A 17,500-nucleotide genomic window follows, 5' to 3' on the forward strand; every position below is an offset into this window, starting at 1 on the left:
GACCCCCTGATGATCCTCTAATCGCCTGAGCCAAGGTGGGAAACTGGGCATGGGTCCCAATCAGCCAGAGTTTCGGGTGTGTTCATTGTGAAACCTGGCCCCACCTTATCATGCGAATTCCTGAGGTCAGATGGCCCAGGATGTGAGTGGGCGTTAAGGCGTCTGGGAGGGATCTCAAAACTGGATTATAGATGGCAGAGAGTTGGTGTCGTAAACCCCGCCTCTGTTCAAAGATGGTCGCTCACAGTGGACATAGATGCTTCTTTCACTCCTCTTTCAAACCATCTGTCCTCTCTGTCCAAAATGTGAACATTGGCATCCTCGAAAGAGTGACCTTTGACCTTAAGATGCAGATGGACTGCTGAGTCTTGTCCTGAGTCTTGTCCTGTTTTCCTGAAGCGTCTCCGTGTGGACGCGCCTCAGAATCGGACGCTGAGCTGCTCATCACTGCAGGCCTGTGAGGAGGAGTGTCGGGTTCACCTTCAGCCTGACGCTGAGCGGCGGCTCGCTCACAGTGGTGTGTGCTTTTGTTTTGTTGTTGTTGTTTTATTGCCGGGTGAAACAGAGCCCAGCGTCGGGGTGTGTTCAGTGCTCCGGCTCCCTGCAGGGCCTGAACATCGAGGGGGGCTAAGGGAGAGATGCATGATGGGGGATGGGTCTCTCCTGGCTGCTGGCAGGATTTAAAGGCCCAGTGTCTGTTTTTGTTCTCCTCGCAGCTCCCTCAGAGTAATGACACGGGGTCAGGAGGAGGAGATGGGAGAGGGGGAGGTGCTGGGTCCAGAGCAGAGCTGTGAGGCCACTTCAGTTTGTACAAGGGTGGTAGCAGTCAGCATGAATGAGGATGGCGGCACTTCCTGTGAGGACGGCGCTCTCTCTCTGAGGCTTGAAGACTTGGGTAGCGTGAAACCTCTCAGCAGGAATCCTCACGAGTGTCGCTGTGCGGGCTGAACCCACGTGGTGAATCAGAGCTCAGCAGCACTCTGGGAGAGGTGAAGGCAGCACAGTAATTATTCATGAGGACATGTTTATGTCTCCGTCTCCCGTCCATCACAGAGCTTTTAGCAGCCAGTTTGAGGTGGGGGTGGGCAGTAGAAACGATATAAATTTGGCTAACGGTACAGATTTTGACTATACCACTCTACCGCAATAGCACATGTTGATGGTGTCATCAAGCTGCACCTGTTTTGGTCGAAAGCATCGCAGCGGCTGTAAACCACATCATCTGCAGATTATGCGGCGACAGTAAAAGCAAATGTGGATGGATTATCTCAGTTGTTCTCCTGACTGAAGTTTGGTCCGTTTACAGCATCCTACCATGCGATTGCATTTGTCCCTAACCATCAGGAACCTTCACGTTAACTTTTATCGAGTGGAAAAAAGTTAGCGTTCATCCTCCAGCTTCACTGTGTTTATGCTAACATAGCTGTGTAGCTAGCGCTCACGTAGCACATCATTATCTACCAGCTAGCCCAACTTCAGTAACCTTACAAACGTCACTGCTGTTTAGTTTTCTGTCTTCATTCATGTTTGAAGTGACAGCAGAGCTGTACGTTTTAATTTTTCAAAAATCTCTCAGTCAGAACATGCTATATCATGTTTAGGTGGAAGCTAGCAAGCTAATTTCCTGCTAACTTCTAACTCCGTTAAATTTAATAAATCCTGTTTTCATGGATGCCTGGATGTTAAACTTAATTGTTACACCTGGTAAAGTTGCAACGCTGATCATTGTATTAAAGATGAAGGAATTTTGACAGTTTGTAACTCTCAGTGATGCTGCAGTGTTCGTTTGGCTTTGGGACCTGAAGGGCGGAGTTTAGGACCCAGATTACTCCGCGAGGCTCCTTGATTACAGTAGCCATAATGGTCCAACAATCCATCAAGCGGTGCGGCTTCGTAGCTTACCAAAGTGGTACTAAAACATTTTTTGACAGATGTTTGAGCGCCGTGTAGCACATAAAATCGGTTTGAGGTCAGTAAGCACAACCAGAATTCATACTTAAGGCGCACGGACGATTTATGAGAAAATTTAAGGATTTTCAGCGCACCTTATAGTGTGTAAAATACGTTATACAGAAGAAAGGAATATATCGCGATACATATCTTTACCGCACATGCTTCAAATTATACCGTGATATGGATTTTACGGCATATCGCCCAGCGCTGCTCTGAGGTGTGGTTGAGCTGCTCACACATGGCGCCGTTGCTTTTATGAGGTCTACCAGGTAAGATCCTTTAAAGCATAAACTGCTCTGAGGAAATGCAGAGAACTGTGTTCACATCCATGCTGGGCTCAGGTCTGAGTCCAGTCCAGATGAGCCCACAGGCTAACACTTCCACAGACATGCAGGAAGCTTCGAGCTGCTGAGGCTGCACAGACACACACCTGATTCGGAGCTGTGGAAAAGTGAGGACCCCCTTTTTCTGTTCCTACTGGGATCGACTCGGGGCGTTTCATCACGGTTTCCATGGTTTTCCATTGGGTTCCTGGTACCAGGTACATTCTAGGTTCCTTGTCACCCAGGGTTGCAAGTCATCCAAGCAGGTACTAAAATGTGGCGTCACACTGCATGTCAGCGATTGGCTGGTCAGTAGCTGTGCTCGATCAGAGCGTCTTGTTTACAAAAATCTGAACCGCCATTTTTTAAAACCGGTCAACGAGGGACATGTTTCCAACAACGCCGTGGTCCGCGCGTGTGACGAACAGTCACAGGCTGAGCAGCAGGTACAGCGTCGCCTCGACGTCCACCTTCGTTGTAGCGTTCGTATTAATTACGTCATGGCACGTGGAGACGCGTTACTGTGACGATAAGCAATAGATATAGGAGAATCCCATGATTAGAGCTGGGCGATAGAACGATAACGATATGTATCGCGATATAACTTTTACTCGATAGAGAAATTAAGCTATCGCGATAGACCTCGCCGCTCTTGTCCTCTTTAAAAAAAAAAAAAAAAAAAAAAAAAGGTCAGCCAATCCAAATTAAGTAGCGCAGAGCCGAACCAATCACAGCCGCAGCGTCACGTCGCGTGACTTGTTACGTACAGCACAAGTGCCAAGCCGCACGTGTGTTTGTTTGGGAAGCAGCCAGCGGGTAATGGAGCTAGCGCATAATGGAGGAAATGAGTGTGCCGACTAGAAAAATCAACCGAGCGTGACCGAAGAGAAAACAGATGATGGTTCCAACGCCGGAGAGATTGTCGAACGGAAGAGCCATAGAAGCTCCGTAGTGTGAAGGTATTTCGGCTATTTCAAGTCTGACAAAAAACAGAGTAGCGTGCACTGTAAATTGTGCCGAAAGCAAGTCTGGAAATACAATAAACTGGTGCATGCGTCACACTGTGCGCCACGTTATTGTTTCAGTGAAATGAATTTCTACAATACTGTTAATTCTACTCTCTGCAGTGTTTAAATGCTTACATATACACACAGTTACTGTCCCTCCACACATACGACTCGGTTCTGCTTCTATGCCCCAGCTTTGTTTACTTTTTCCCACCGAGGCTTCTAGACTTCTGATTGGCCAACATTTCTGCACGGTTAGGAATCTAGCGCCACCTGCTGCTTTGGCATGTTCATAGCAGCATTTTCCTTCATTTCTGCTTTTATGTGTGGACGGGATTATTTTTTAAAACGGAAACGGAAAATCTCCGTTTTCAAAAATACCCGTGTACGTGTGGACGTAGCCTCAGTCTCTGACTGGAAGCGCTAATTCGTCATTCGGCTTTTGTCAGACTAAAGTAACTGTTAAAACTGTTTGAAAAGCTCAGCTATACAACAAGGAGAGATTGAGAATTTCCTTTTAGTTCTCAGTTTATTTGATATTGACAAAAGTTAGTCAGTTTTGTCTGTTCTTCTGTAAAACAAACTAAGATTTATTTTTAGAATTAATATTTTGTTTCTAAGTGGATTTGACAATTTAGTCTGTTTCGTTTGTTCTATTTTGAAACTTAAACGCTTTAGCGGCTGCCTTTTGTGTAGTTTGCAATATTTGCCTTTATTTATCTGAAAAAGTCTCATGTTCCTTAAGTACATCTACCCTGTTGAACTTATTATGGGAAATAAATATTTAAATAAAAACAAGCTGCTGATTATTTCACATTTTACTTGTGAGCAACGGCACATTTAAATCTTACAAATATAGTTATTTGGCTGATATCGTGATAGATATCGTTATCGCCTGAAATGAAAAAAACATATCGTGATATGAAAAAATCTCATATCGCCCAGCTCTACCCATGATGCACTGAGTGTTTCTTCATCAGTCACCATGTGACATACACCTCTCTGCATCGAGTCATCAGTCATTATTCATCCATGGCTCTCTTCCACGACGCGTCTTTGTCCCGTATTCCTCCCCTCAGATGGCCCCGCCCCTCCCTCAGCCTGGTGTTGCTGGAGGTTTCTTCCTGTTCAGAGGGAGTTCTTCCTTCCCGCTGTTGCAGAGTGCTCCGGGTAGGATCGTCTGATTCACTGTGTTTACAATAAAAAGCACCGTTGCTGCTGCTTCCTCAGGTAAGAAAACCCAGAGGTTTATAACATGCATGGTCACATGACAACAACGGCGCCAACATACTGAGCATCCATGGCACACAGAAATCCTCCCGGGCTGACGGTGTGTGTGAGGGCGGGGTCACGGCGGACTCCTCCTCCCTCTGCATTGATCTGAGAAAGCAGGTCGTCTATCAGAGCGGTGAAACATGGACGCTGCAATCAGAGCACAGAGTCACATGATCCAAGCAGCCATCTCAGCGTGTGAGAGCGCTGACTCAGCGCTGTGTTAGCGGCTCGTTAATCAGCACCATCGTTAACCCGCAGACACGATCAGCTGACACTCACGTACCTGCAGATGAGCAACATCATCAAAATCCTCCCTGAAGAGCTCCGCCTTCCTGGATGCTCTGTTAGTACAGTGACCTCATTATGGGTCACATGACATCATTAAAAACAGCACACACATGTCCAGTTTTACGTTGATCTTGGTGATGGATAGCCTATCAGGTCTCAGAGGCGGAGCTTTAGGCTGGTGACAGCTGAGTCATACTTACATCTGCAAAGGGGCGGAGTTTCACCTCGTCGTGGAAACCTTAAAAACGCCTCACGTTGCGTTTACTGTCTTCTCTTTTTCAGAATCAACTCAACTTTATTTATACAGCAGCACCAAATCACAGCCTCCAGCTGCTTTAGCGTAAAGACCCTGCGATAGGGGTGGGAAACCCCAACAGTCAGACGAGCCTATCAGCAGCTCGCTGCTCAGTAGGAAGGAAGAACTCCCTCTGAACAGGAAGAAGCCCGAGCTGAGGGACGGCTGTCGCTGGGATGGATCAGGTGTTCGTTCTCCTAAACCTGTGCTGACTGTGCAGACTGGCTCCTCCTCCTGCATCACCTCAGTGAGAGAGTTTAACCTTACACCCCCCTCCCCCAAGGTTCAGGCTCTGATGGCGTGCTGGTGTGTGAGGTCACAGCCTTCCATGGTTTCGCTGTCCTGGACCTGAGATCCAGCTGCAGCTCCTGGTACCCGAGGCCGGGCGAGGGAGCCGCAGAGAGGCGAGGCTCTCACAGCAGCGGAGCCTGTTACTGCAGTACCAGTACTCCCAGCACGTGTACTGGTACCGTGTCCTGACCATGTAAAAGTATGTGCAGAGTGAGCGAGCACTTCCTGTATCAGTTATTGTTTCGCACTTTAACCTCTGATCTTCAGTTGAGTTTTTAAGAGCAGTGTTACCAAGGTAACGCCCATCATCGCCGTAAACTGCCGCGTGTGTCAGCTCCGCCCTGCTCGGCTGTGTGAGAGTCAGCGTACAGCAGCAGGTGATCAGAGGGTTTGGTTTCATGAAGCTAACGTGTTTGCTGCTCGCTCTGGCGCCTGAAGGTGCGACGCCAACAAACGTTTCCCAGGCGTGGACGTTAGTGACCACAGACGGGCAACATCACTTGCTTCGCTCTGCTCTGCCTTTTATTCCTAGGAGATGGGCCCAGCTCTGCCTCTGTGGGACGTCTCTTCCTGTTAAAGGGGCGTTCTTCCTCCCACTGTCACCAGCTGAGCTCAGCCTGCAGTGTTTGAACCCGTGCTGTACAAACAGGAAGTAACACGTCAGTGAGGACGGCGCTCGCAGCTCCACGCTTCCATCCACGATGATGTCACAGAGCTGTCACCTCCTGCTGACCGCCTCACAACACGACGACCCGTGAGGCCTGACTCTTGACACCGTCTGACCTCACAGGGCGCCAAGCAGGACCAATCGGCCAATCACGAGCAGCGAACAGATGGGGGGTCATTGAAAAACTGATTGTTCCCTGGGGACAGACGGCCCCTCCCCCCTCACTCAGGGGATGACTCTCTCTGTCTCCCGTGAGAACATGGAGGAGGGGTGGTGGTGGGAGGTGGGGATCCCGTCTCCTCCCAGAGGTGACGGAGACAGATGTTGTCTGGACGTCGTCAACAAAGCTCACCCTCAGGCTCTGGTGCAGGTCGTCCTCCCCAGATCAGATGGGCCAGCCACCATCGGCTGTCGACTCATGAGCGTGCAGGCCGGGCCTCGTGCACGCTCACGTGCCACTGGTGCTGCAACATTGCAGGCCAGTGAAGCGCCTGCAGGAGGAGGTCGGGGTGGATGGTGGGCCGTGCTGAGTTCATTCTTTATGTTATTATTTATAGTACTGCTCACTTTCCTGTCCCTCGATCAAATCAAATCACTTTTATTGTCACATCACATGTGCAGGTACATTGGTACAGCACATGTGAGTGAAATTCTTGTGTGCGAGCTTCACAAGCAACAGAGTTGTGCAAAATACAATAATGTAAACAAGCAAAATACAAGAATGGCTACATCTGAAACTAATAAATATATGTACAATATATAATAGTATATGCATTTCTGGATGTGTATACTAAATATTTTTCTACGTGTGTGTGTGTGTGTGTGTGTGTGTGTGTACACATATTTTACAAATTAAATAGAGTAAACAATAAATAAAATATATAAAATAAATAAAATAAAATATACAGAGTGAGACATGTGCAAAACAGTGGCATTACTGTACAGTATGGAGTGCATAATGTTGAAGTTCCAGTAGTGAAGCTGAGGTGTCTATGACGTGTTCAGCAGTCTGATGGCCTGGTGGAAGAAGCTGTCTCTCAGTCTGCTGGTACGGGACCGGATGCTGCAGAACCTCCTTCCTGATGGAAGCAGTCTGAACAGTTTATGGCTGGGGTGACTGGAGTCCTTGATGATCCTCCCCGCTTTCCTCAGGCACCGCTTCCTGTAGATGTCTTGGAGGGAGGGAAGCTCACCTCCAATTATCCGTTCAGAGCACCGCACTACTCACTGGAGAGCTTTGCGGTTGTAGGCGATGCTGTTGCCATACCAGGTGGTGATGCATCCAGTGAGGATGCTCTCAATGGCACAGTGATAGAAGGTCCTGAGGATGCGGGGGCTCATGCCGAATCTTTTCAGTCTCCTGAGAAAGAAGAGGCGCTGTTGAACGATACCAGGAACGATACCGGGTGGTTTCAGTTTGTTTGTGAGCAGGTCCCTCACAGTAGAATTTGTGCTCCTTGTCTGTTGTACGAGTTGACTTGAGGCTCTGATTACTTCTTCAGTAGTTCGTCCTCTCGCAGCTTTAGTTTGATGTCCTGGTGTATCGACCAAATTTGTATTCAGTTTAATTCAAAGTACTTGATCCAGCATCAGGGATCGTTTTGAAAACCACATAAACATGATGTAAAAAGCTCCACAGAAGCTTCGTGTGTGTTTGAGGACGTGGTGAACGAGTCAGCTTCACTCCAGCTGTAGCTCCATCCTCTGCTTCTGTCCGATCTTTATGTGCTCGCAGTTTGTTCTGTGTCGATCGCTCGTCAGACCAGCGTCCATCTGTCCGCTCGCTCTCGTGGGAACGCCGTGCACATACGCTCATTGTCCTGGAGTCTGAACGATAGATGCAGGAAACACAGCTACATTAGCAGAGGTCAGAGAAAGCCTCATAGCACCCGGCCCTGCTACAAGACATCAGTAAAGGCAGTCAGTGGTCAGGAGGAGGCGTGTCCTCACCTTGTTTGGGTCATTTAGGTCTGAAACTGTACTGAAGGGCAGGACGCCTAAATACAAGGTTCTTACCCAGCACAGGGCCTGGGCCGTCTGTGGGAACCAGTTACCCCAGTGTGTGTGTGTGTGTGTGTGTGTGTGTGTGATTAGTTCCCATGACTTTACATCTTATATGCTGCCCTGTCATCACACTAACATATGCACGCACATAATTGGTCTGCCAGATGCCCGTGTGTGTGTGTGCTGGTGCATATATGTGCTGGTTTGCATATGAGAGCGTGACCTCTGACCCCTGGTGTCTGGAGTTTACAAAGGCTCTAATAGCTGCTATGAGCTTACTTTGCATTAGAAAGCGGCGCGCTCACAGTCGAGCCATTCGCAGTTGGCTCACGTCTGCATGCGTGTCATCTGGAGACGCCGGAGGTCAGAGGTCACACACTTTCACACGTATGCAGCACACAAATGTTAATGTGCACGACGGTGCAGCTGGAAGGCCGAGGGTTCGAGTCCGTGCCGCGCTCACACAGAACAATGCTGCAGCTGTCGCCGATCCCGCTTCGTGACGTGAGCATCGGCGTGCTCGCCGCAACATCTGTGCCGCTGTCACCGAGGTCATGAGAACGCAGCGAGGGTGGGCGGCGTTATCACCGCTCTGCTCTGTGACCATAAACCTGCTGTCACCTGACATCAGAGCGTTGTGTGTGTGTGTGTAAACGACTGTGAGCAGACATTAGGAGTCGATCCCCGAGTGTATCCAGCACAGATCCTGATGGTGCCGCTCACACTGCTGCTGTACGTGTCTGAAAGCTGCTGGGATGCTCCAGGGCCGGTTTGTAAAAAGGAAATGTTCATGTTTTGTGTTTTTTGTGATATTATGATGAAATCAAGCTTGTAATAGGACGCCTGCTCCACCTCTGGCACACAGGGTCTCGTGCTGAAAGCTGAGGCGGCCTCTGACAGAACTCAAAGTCCTGGGTTTGACTAACGGTGGGAAAATGAACCCTGATGTTTGTGTTCAGGTCAAAGTTCAAACGTCAGCTTGGTTTTATTAGATGTGATTTAGCTTCAGTACACGGAGAGCGACTGACAGCAGCTCAGTGGTTGTTTCAAAGGTGTGTTTGTGTGAACTCGCTGCTCCAGTTTAACTGAAGAAGCCGTCTGAGTAAATGTCACATGACACACAGTGACATCAGCACACAGGTCTCCATGGTAACCGAGGTCGACCTGCAGAATACTGATGATGGTTCAGTCGTAGTACTTTCCTGCAAACATTACTGCTAAAGCCCTGTGTGTACTCCCTGCTATTGCAGTATCATCAGAGGTGCTGCTTTCTGTCCCATAATGCAGTGCGGCAGCTTTATTCCCGATCACCACAGTAACCACGCCTCTTTTCTCCCTGCAGCTCCTCTCTTTGTGAGCAGACTGTAGGATTTATGACATGAACACGTGAAGCTCCGCCTGCTGCTCCTCACGCTAACATTAGCGGCTGAGCTGCACCTGCACTTTTAATGACATCAGGCGACCAATAATAGGGCTGCTGTGAGGTCACTGTAGCAACAGAGTGCCCGAGAAGGTGGAGCTTCAGAAATTCTAGGATTTTGATTGGATGTTACTGATCAGCAGGTGTGTGTGTGTGTGTGTGTGTGTGTGTGTGTGTGTACTCCACCTGCTTGGTCACCTCGGGCTCTGAAACAACGGCTGAAACACTGTGAAGGATTCAGAGTGGGTGGGGTCACGGTGGCTACGACCATCTTTTATTTACAGTGTGTTTAGGGCACACTGAGATTAAAGCTGTGACATCATGCAGTATCAGCAGGGTTACCACGGAGACTCCTCTGAAGATGCAGCTACAGTTTTGTTTTGTTGTCCCGTTTGGATCTTTAGCCGTCAGAATTGTCTGAAGGCCAAGAAAGATGCCGAGTGGATCATCATGGTCTCGCCATATTGGTCCATTTGATTGACCTTTATTATAATTATGTATTTATTTTATTTTCAGTTGTTACAGATGGGACAGACATGACTGGGGGACAGGACAGGGAGACAGAAAGAGAGCGAGAGAGGAAAAAGCAAACAAACAAACAAAAAATAAAAGAAATTGATTGAAGGTTTAGGAAAGAGGAGCAGAGGAGATGGTTGGAGCACTCAGCGGGACGGCCGCTGCGGTTTGTGGCTTCATGCTGTGAGTGCAGGAAGTGTTTGATTTATCCTCCAATCACAGCTAAGAACACGTGTTGATGGTGTGCTCTGGGCTTCCTCTCTGATCGAGCTTTGTGATAACGACGGAGTGCTGCCGTGATGTGTGTGCAGACGGTGTGAGGTGAAGCTTCCCTCTGCTCTCCTGCAGTCCTCGCTGTTTGCACATGGGCGGCCACCAGGCCAGCTCCGGGCTTCCGCTGGAGGCGCGGGCGACCGCCAGAGTGGACACTTCCCTGTCGCTGGGCCGGGGCGTGGGGCGCCGATGGTCGGGGCTTGCCTGCTCGCGGATGGGGGTGAAGCGGGCGATGGAGGTATGTGGCGGGGTGTGTTTGGTGGTGGTGATGTGTACGGCTGGCAGCGGGAGAGCTGCAGCGTTGAATGTACTGCAGTCGTCTGTGGTGTGAAGATACGAGATGTGCAGCACCTGGATGCCTGTGCTGGCGTTTCTCCTGCGGTGTTGCTATCAGTGTGAAGAGTGGGAGAAGAGGGTTGCATTGACAATCCAACACAATGGGCAGCACGTTGCACACATGTTATAAGTGGTCAGAAACTTGTAAATAACTCATGAAAGAATAAAGTTACGTTGAAACCAAGCACACCGTTGTTGTCCTTGTGACATTACCAATAAGTGTGATGTGTCACATGGCCCTCTTCCTATTGGAAAAACAAAAGTTGTATCCAAGATGGCCGACTTCTAAATGGCCACCACGGTCACCACCCATCTTGAGGAGTTTGCCCCCTCACATATACTAATGTGCCACAAACAGGACTTTAGTATCACCAACCATTCCCACCCTGTACGTACTGCATTTGAATCATTCTAACTACATGTAACCAGCTGCATGTGTGTTTGGAAAAAAAGGATCCGCCCCTGGTCTGAGCTCGCTGTCGCCGGCAGCAGGCGGTCCAGCTCGTTATTGGTGCTCCGCTCTTCTTCTCTGTGCTTTAATTAGATGAGTGTGGAGGACTGTGGAGGACGCTTTGTGACACACCATGAAAGCATTTCCTCTGTGTGTGTGTGTGTGTGCTGCAGGGCTGAGCCGTGGGACTGCCGACACCAGGGAGTGTGTGTACTACAACGTGAACTACGAGACCGAGAAGACGAACCAGAGCGGCGTGGAGCGCTGCGAGGACGAGCAGGACAAACGCTCGCACTGCTACGCCTCCTGGAGGAACAACTCGGGCTCCATCGAGCTGGTGAAGAAGGGATGCTGGCTGGACGACTTCAACTGCTACGACCGGTACACACACACACACACACACACACACACACACACACACACACACACACCTTGCCTTCAAACAACATAAATGAGCTCCTCCAGCCAATCATCACACACCGACCACAGTGTGATCCATGCTGTCACGTTTACCTTCTTGCACTGAGCTGATCCAGGATCTGCTTCGATCCAAATCACAGCCACAGTCACCTGAATGTGTTTTATGTTGTCAGGTAGACCCCACAATGACTGAAGTCCTGTAAATGCATGTAAACAAATCTATGACAGTCAGTCTGTCCTGTCCTGCTGCGTTCCTGTTTCCCTTCAGAGCAGCTGCTCACAGGGACGTGATCATTGACCCTGAAGATCCTCTGTGGGATTAAAACAGGGCAACATGCTGGGGGGCTGCGTCCTCCCACCTGGGTGTACTGTGTGCTGCAGACCACGCGGTCACGAGGGTGGAACGCCACTTTATCCCTGGCAGTGTTGGGAGTAATGGAATACATGCAGAATACAAAATATGAGTAACTATATTCCATTACAGTTACCGTTTAAAAAGGTGGTAATCAGAATACAGTTACTTTGTTGAAATAAATGGATTACACGGCGGTCTTTTCCTGTTTCATACGTCAGGCTGTGCTCTCTCTGTTTTTGGTGATTCCCAAACCAAACACGCATTAAGAGGCTCTGATGTCACCTCTACTTGCAGCCGCATAATGACGTGAAGAAATATTTTTTTAAATGATTTAATATGAAGGCAACAGGCAGAGTGTTGCAGGCATCGCCCTAAAGCCTGATGGGCAGTGTAGTCCGTGCTGCAGGGAGGATGGACTGCTGTACCCGTGATGTGTCTGTGAGCGAGGGGGGAGAAAAAAGTATGAGCTGTCACCGAGCAGTTGTTCCTGTTTTCCTCTGAAACAATCAACGCCTCTCTCTGTCTCTGCTAGCAAAGTTGAGCCAGACAACAAAGTAAAGCTAGTTTTCAGCTACGAGCCCGACACAGAGGTCCCTTTACTACGGTTTTATATACGCGCCTTACCTAATGTTCACCTACTGTTACTCATTTATATTAAGATTTAAACATCTAGCTGGTGTTGGTGTGGAGAGTAACCTTCATTAATAGTAATGAATCAGCTACAGGTACCTTGGTGTTCATCTGAACAACAAACTGGACTCATAACTCAGACGCCCTCTACAGGAGAGGGCAGAGCAGGCTGTACCTGCTGCAGGGACTCAGGTCGTTTGGAGTGGAGGGCCCACTCCTGAAGACCTTCTGTGACTCTGCGGTGGCCTCAGCCTTCCTTTACTCTGTGGTCTGCTGGGGCGGCAGCATCTCTGCCGGGGACAGGAAGAGACTGAACAGGCTGATCAGGGCCAGCTCTGTTCTGCCCTCTGGACCCAGTGGAGGTGGACAGTGACAGGAGAACGGTGGCTAAGCTGTCATCCCTGTTGGACAACATCTCCCACCCCATGCAGGAGCCTGTCAAAAAATAATATAAAACAGTGTGCAAATGTAACCGACCCAGAGTATGGGCCGGTAAAACAGATTAAATGTTCCTGCAAAACAGGGAAATGATGAGACAGAGACGACTGGTGAAGTTTCTCTTTGCCTCGCTTCTGCCATATTTATTTATACAATCACATGTATTTTTAACTTGCAGCATCACCATTCTCTATATACAACAGAAATAACAATAAAACCGTCTGTATGTTCAAGCTGCAATACCACGATCTTTTCATGGCAACCAAAAGTACTTCACGTGTAGTGACCTTCAAATCATTTACTCGGCTATTCTCTCTGAATGACAATCCAAAACAATATGAAATGCATGTTCAAATACATTTTTACCTCTAACTTTTAACCCAAATACCTATGTATTCTGATTGTTTTAACCAACATACCAGTGCTTGGTCTTAAACCAATTTAGCTTAGTAGCTCACAAATACATGAAAGAGTCATGTGTATGCTGGCAGGCTTAGCTTTAGCTTTAACATTCTCAAAATCACTTTTCAGAACCAGTAAACAGTCGTTCTTCACTGCCAACAGCAGATTAACATTCATATTCACAAAATCAGGACACGACAAGGAGCTTATTCAGCTAAACGACCTGAAGTAAGTGGAGAAAGGAAACCAAAATGGCGCCCGCGGCTGGCTAGGCTTTGGCATTTTTTCCAGTCCTTCTACTTCATAAAACGTAACAAATAACAGGGTTTACCCGCTGATTTATACCCCACATTTAGCTGTGTTTCTTATCAATATTTTACAACAGTTTTAATATAGTACTACTTCTGATGGGATCACACATTAGTGTGTCACACAAATACTGATAACAGTGCAAATGTTTGCAATATAAGAAATGTAAACATCTATGTTTAGTGAGCTTTGCAGTGTTGCTCTGTGGTGCAGCTACACTGTAGCAAAGTTTACACACTGTGTCTACTTGATCCACGTCTGACTGAACCCATAATGTTTCCACACCACTGAAGGTTTTTACCTCTTTTCAACCAACAGCAGTCACTCTCCTCTCCAAATAACTTCTGCTGAGCTTTCCGAGCTTCCCTCGGGTCCTCTTATTGTTGTGACACGTGTTCGAAATTCAGAGAGGTGCGCTCGATTTGCCACACGGAGCAGCGCGAGAGTAAAGCACGAGGGAGGGGCTAATAATTGGCTCAGTCATTTTTAATGATCCTTGAAAGCCCAGATCGTAATCGTGATTAAAATTCGATTAATTGAGCAGCCCTAGTCAGAGTGTTACTGTGTGTGAAGTCATTTCCTGTCTCTCTCTCAGGCAGCAGTGTGTGGCCACCGAGGAGAGCCCGCAGGTCTTCTTCTGCTGCTGTGAAGGAAACTTCTGCAACGAGCGCTTCACCCACCTGCCGGACATCACCGTGCCACGTGAGTGCCATCTGATTGGTCCGTTAGCACGTGTCACACGTGTCTTCTCCTCGTATCATTGTTTGTGCTTCATGAGGTCGTGACTTCAACAGGTGGTGTCATGGGTGCCTCCTCCATCTTTTATGTACAGTCTTGATATACTGAAACCCGTCGGCAGGTTTCCTCGCACCAGACTGTCAGGGGCGTTTCCAAAGTTACCATGGTAACCCAGCGCCAATAAAGTCCTTTTAAATGTAAATGCAGTCTTTCTGTGTGTGTCAGTGATCAAGGCCCCGCCCCACAGCGTGGGTGTGTTAAACGTGATGATTTACTGCCTGCTGCCCGTCACCATGCTGTCTGTCGCTCTGCTCACCACCGTCTGGATGTACCAACACCGCAAACCTCCGTATGGACACGTGGACATTGCCGAGGTGAGCCTCAAACACTCACGCTTACCTTTTGATGAAACGAGTAGAAGTACTCGGTTACTTTGACCTGCAGACCGGAGCTGATGACGTCAGTTTGACTCTGCAATGCTGAGACGGCTCCATCTGCTGGTGGTCTGCAGGCACTGCAGCAGGAAACATCTCAAACGAGGGTTTGTCACCACATCGTGGTTCCTCATATTGAACTGTAAAACACGGCCAATCGGTCTGATAGGGCGAGAGGCGGGATTCACCTGAACAGGTGGCCCGTGTATTGACAGCACTCTCACCTGTGGTTCAGTTTTTATTCATACAGCACCAAATCACAACAGCAGTCGCCTCGAGGCGCTTTATATTGTACAGTAGATCGCACAATAATAGATACAGAGAAAAACCCAACAATCACATGACCCCCTATGAACAAGCACTTTGGTGACAGTAGGAAGGAAAAACTCCCTTTTAACAGGAAGAAACCTCCAGCAGAACCAGGCTCAGGGAGGGGCGGGGCCATCTGCTGCTGGTTAGGGTGAGAGAAGGAAGACAGGACAAAGACATGCTGTGGAAGAGAGACAGAGGTTAATAACAGATATGATTCAGTGCAGAGAGGTCTGTTAACACATAGTGAGTGAAGAAGAAACACCCAGTGCATCATGGGAATCCCCCAGCAGCCTACACCTACTGCAGCATAACTAAGGGAGGATTCAGGGGTCACATTAATTCTGACATGGGAGGGGCTTCTGTCATGTTGCTGTCTATAAATGTGTCACATTGATGCCCTCCCCCACTCTCCTTTCCTCTCCTCCAGGATCCTGGTCCACCTCCTGCCTCCCCCCTGCTGGGGCTGAAGCCTCTGCAGCTGCTGGAGGTGAAAGCCAGGGGGCGCTTCGGCTGCGTCTGGAAGGCTCAGATGATGAACGAACACATGGCCGTGAAGATCTTCCCCATGCAGGTACCGGTGTTTGCTCCGAGCATCAGGGCAGCCGTCCTGACTCCCAACCCTTCCTCACCTCCTCCTCCTTGCAGAATAAGGACTCCTGGGAGACCGAGAGGGACGTGTTCATGACGCCGGGCATGAGGCACAAGAACATCCTGAGGTTCATCGCCGCAGAGAAACGAGGGAGCCACCCCGAGGCCGAGCTGTGGCTCATCACAGAGTTCCACGAGAGGGTGAGGAAGGGGGGCCGAGGGGGGGTCAGAAACTCCCGGGGGTGTGGGGTCGATCTCCTGATGTTTGTCTCTGCAGGGCTCGCTGTCGGGCTTCCTGAAGGGAAACATGATCAGCTGGTCCGAGCTGTGCCACATAGCCGAGACGACGGCACGCGGCCTGGCGTACCTCCACGAAGACGTCCCCCAACTGAAGGGAGAGGGTCCCAAACCGGCCATCGCCCACAGGTCTGCCCACAAACCCCCACACCTACAGATCAGACAGGAAACCCTAGTCTGCAGTGACGAGCTGCTGCCACACGGTGGAGCTGTGAGTCAGCGTTAGAGGACGTCACAGTTCACGCTGCTCGTTTTTACTTCAGAATCTCAGAGATCGCTTATGTTCACGTGCTCAACGCGCAGCAGCTGCTCACACGCTGCTAACACACTGCTCGAATACTGCTAACACGCTGCTCACACGCTGCTCACACGCTGCTCGAATGCTGCTAACACGCTGCTCGAATGCTGCTAACACGCTGCTAACACGCTGTTCACACACTGCTAACACGCTGCTCACACGCTACTAACACGCTGCTCGACATGCTGCTAACACGCTGCTCGACATGCTGCTAACACGCTGCTCACATGCTGCTAACATGCTGTTCACACACTGCTAACACGCTGCTCGAATGCTGCTCACACGCTGCGCACACACTACTAACACGCTGCTCACATGCTGCTAACACGCTGTTCACACACTGCTAACACGCTGCTCGAATGCTGCTCACACACTACTAACACGCTGCTCGAATGCTGCTAACACGCTGCTCACGCGCTGCTAACACGCTGCTCACACGCTGCTCACACGCTACTAACATGCTGCTCGAATGCTGCTAACACGCTGTTCACACACTGCTAACACGCTGCTAACACGCTGCTCGAATGCTGCTCACACGCTGTTCACACGCTGCTCACACGCTGCTCACATGCTGCTCACATGCTGCTCACACGCTGTTCACACGCTGTTCACACGCTGCTAACACGCTGTTCACACGCTGCTAACACGCTGTTCACACACTGCTAACACGCTGCTCGAATGCTGCTCACACGCTGCTCACACGCTGTTCACACGCTGCTAACACGCTGTTCACACACTGCTAACACGCTATTCACACACTGCTCGAATGCTGCTCACACGCTGCTAACACGCTGCTCGAATGCTGCTAACACGCTGCTCACATGCTGCTAACACGCCGCTAACACGCTGCTCACACGCCGCTAACACGCTGTTCACACGCTGCTTACACGCTGCTCACACGCTGCTCTGCTGCTTTCAGCTCCACAGTGAACACATACAGAGACTCACAGTATCAGCATGCAGCAGCAGGTTAGCAGGAAGTGTAGAGCTCAGTGTGTGCTGGGGCTGAATCACAACCTGCACGGCTAGATGAAAGCTACTACATGTACTACTACATGCATATAGTAGTACATGTTGACACCACAGAAATCAGAGTGCTGTAGGCAGCAGCTAAAAGCATCATGGGAGCTGTAGTTGAATAACACAGTAGATCGATGAGGAGCAGGACTGTGGGCGGGGT

General features: G+C 49.4%; 2 protein-coding genes across 2 annotated transcripts in view; one reads left to right on the forward strand and one right to left on the reverse strand.

Annotated features, from left to right (window-relative positions):
• The window catches only part of LOC145431207 (uncharacterized), a 382,620-nt gene that overhangs the window by 52,325 nt on the left and 312,795 nt on the right, over positions 1-17,500 (reverse strand). The gene's annotated exons all lie outside the window — the stretch shown is intronic.
• Positions 1-17,500, forward strand: part of LOC113028833 (activin receptor type-2B-like) — a 31,430-nt gene that overhangs the window by 7,527 nt on the left and 6,403 nt on the right. The window contains exons 3-8 of the mRNA XM_080306901.1: positions 11,273-11,480; positions 14,249-14,355; positions 14,617-14,765; positions 15,565-15,708; positions 15,783-15,926; positions 16,003-16,151. Coding sequence (XP_080163027.1) covers positions 11,273-11,480; positions 14,249-14,355; positions 14,617-14,765; positions 15,565-15,708; positions 15,783-15,926; positions 16,003-16,151 — 901 coding nt within the window. The remainder of the gene's footprint in view (positions 1-11,272; positions 11,481-14,248; positions 14,356-14,616; positions 14,766-15,564; positions 15,709-15,782; positions 15,927-16,002; positions 16,152-17,500) is intronic.

This window comes from Astatotilapia calliptera, chromosome 9, assembly GCF_964374335.1.
Source record: "Astatotilapia calliptera chromosome 9, fAstCal68.1, whole genome shotgun sequence".
NCBI lineage: Eukaryota > Metazoa > Chordata > Actinopteri > Cichliformes > Cichlidae > Astatotilapia > Astatotilapia calliptera.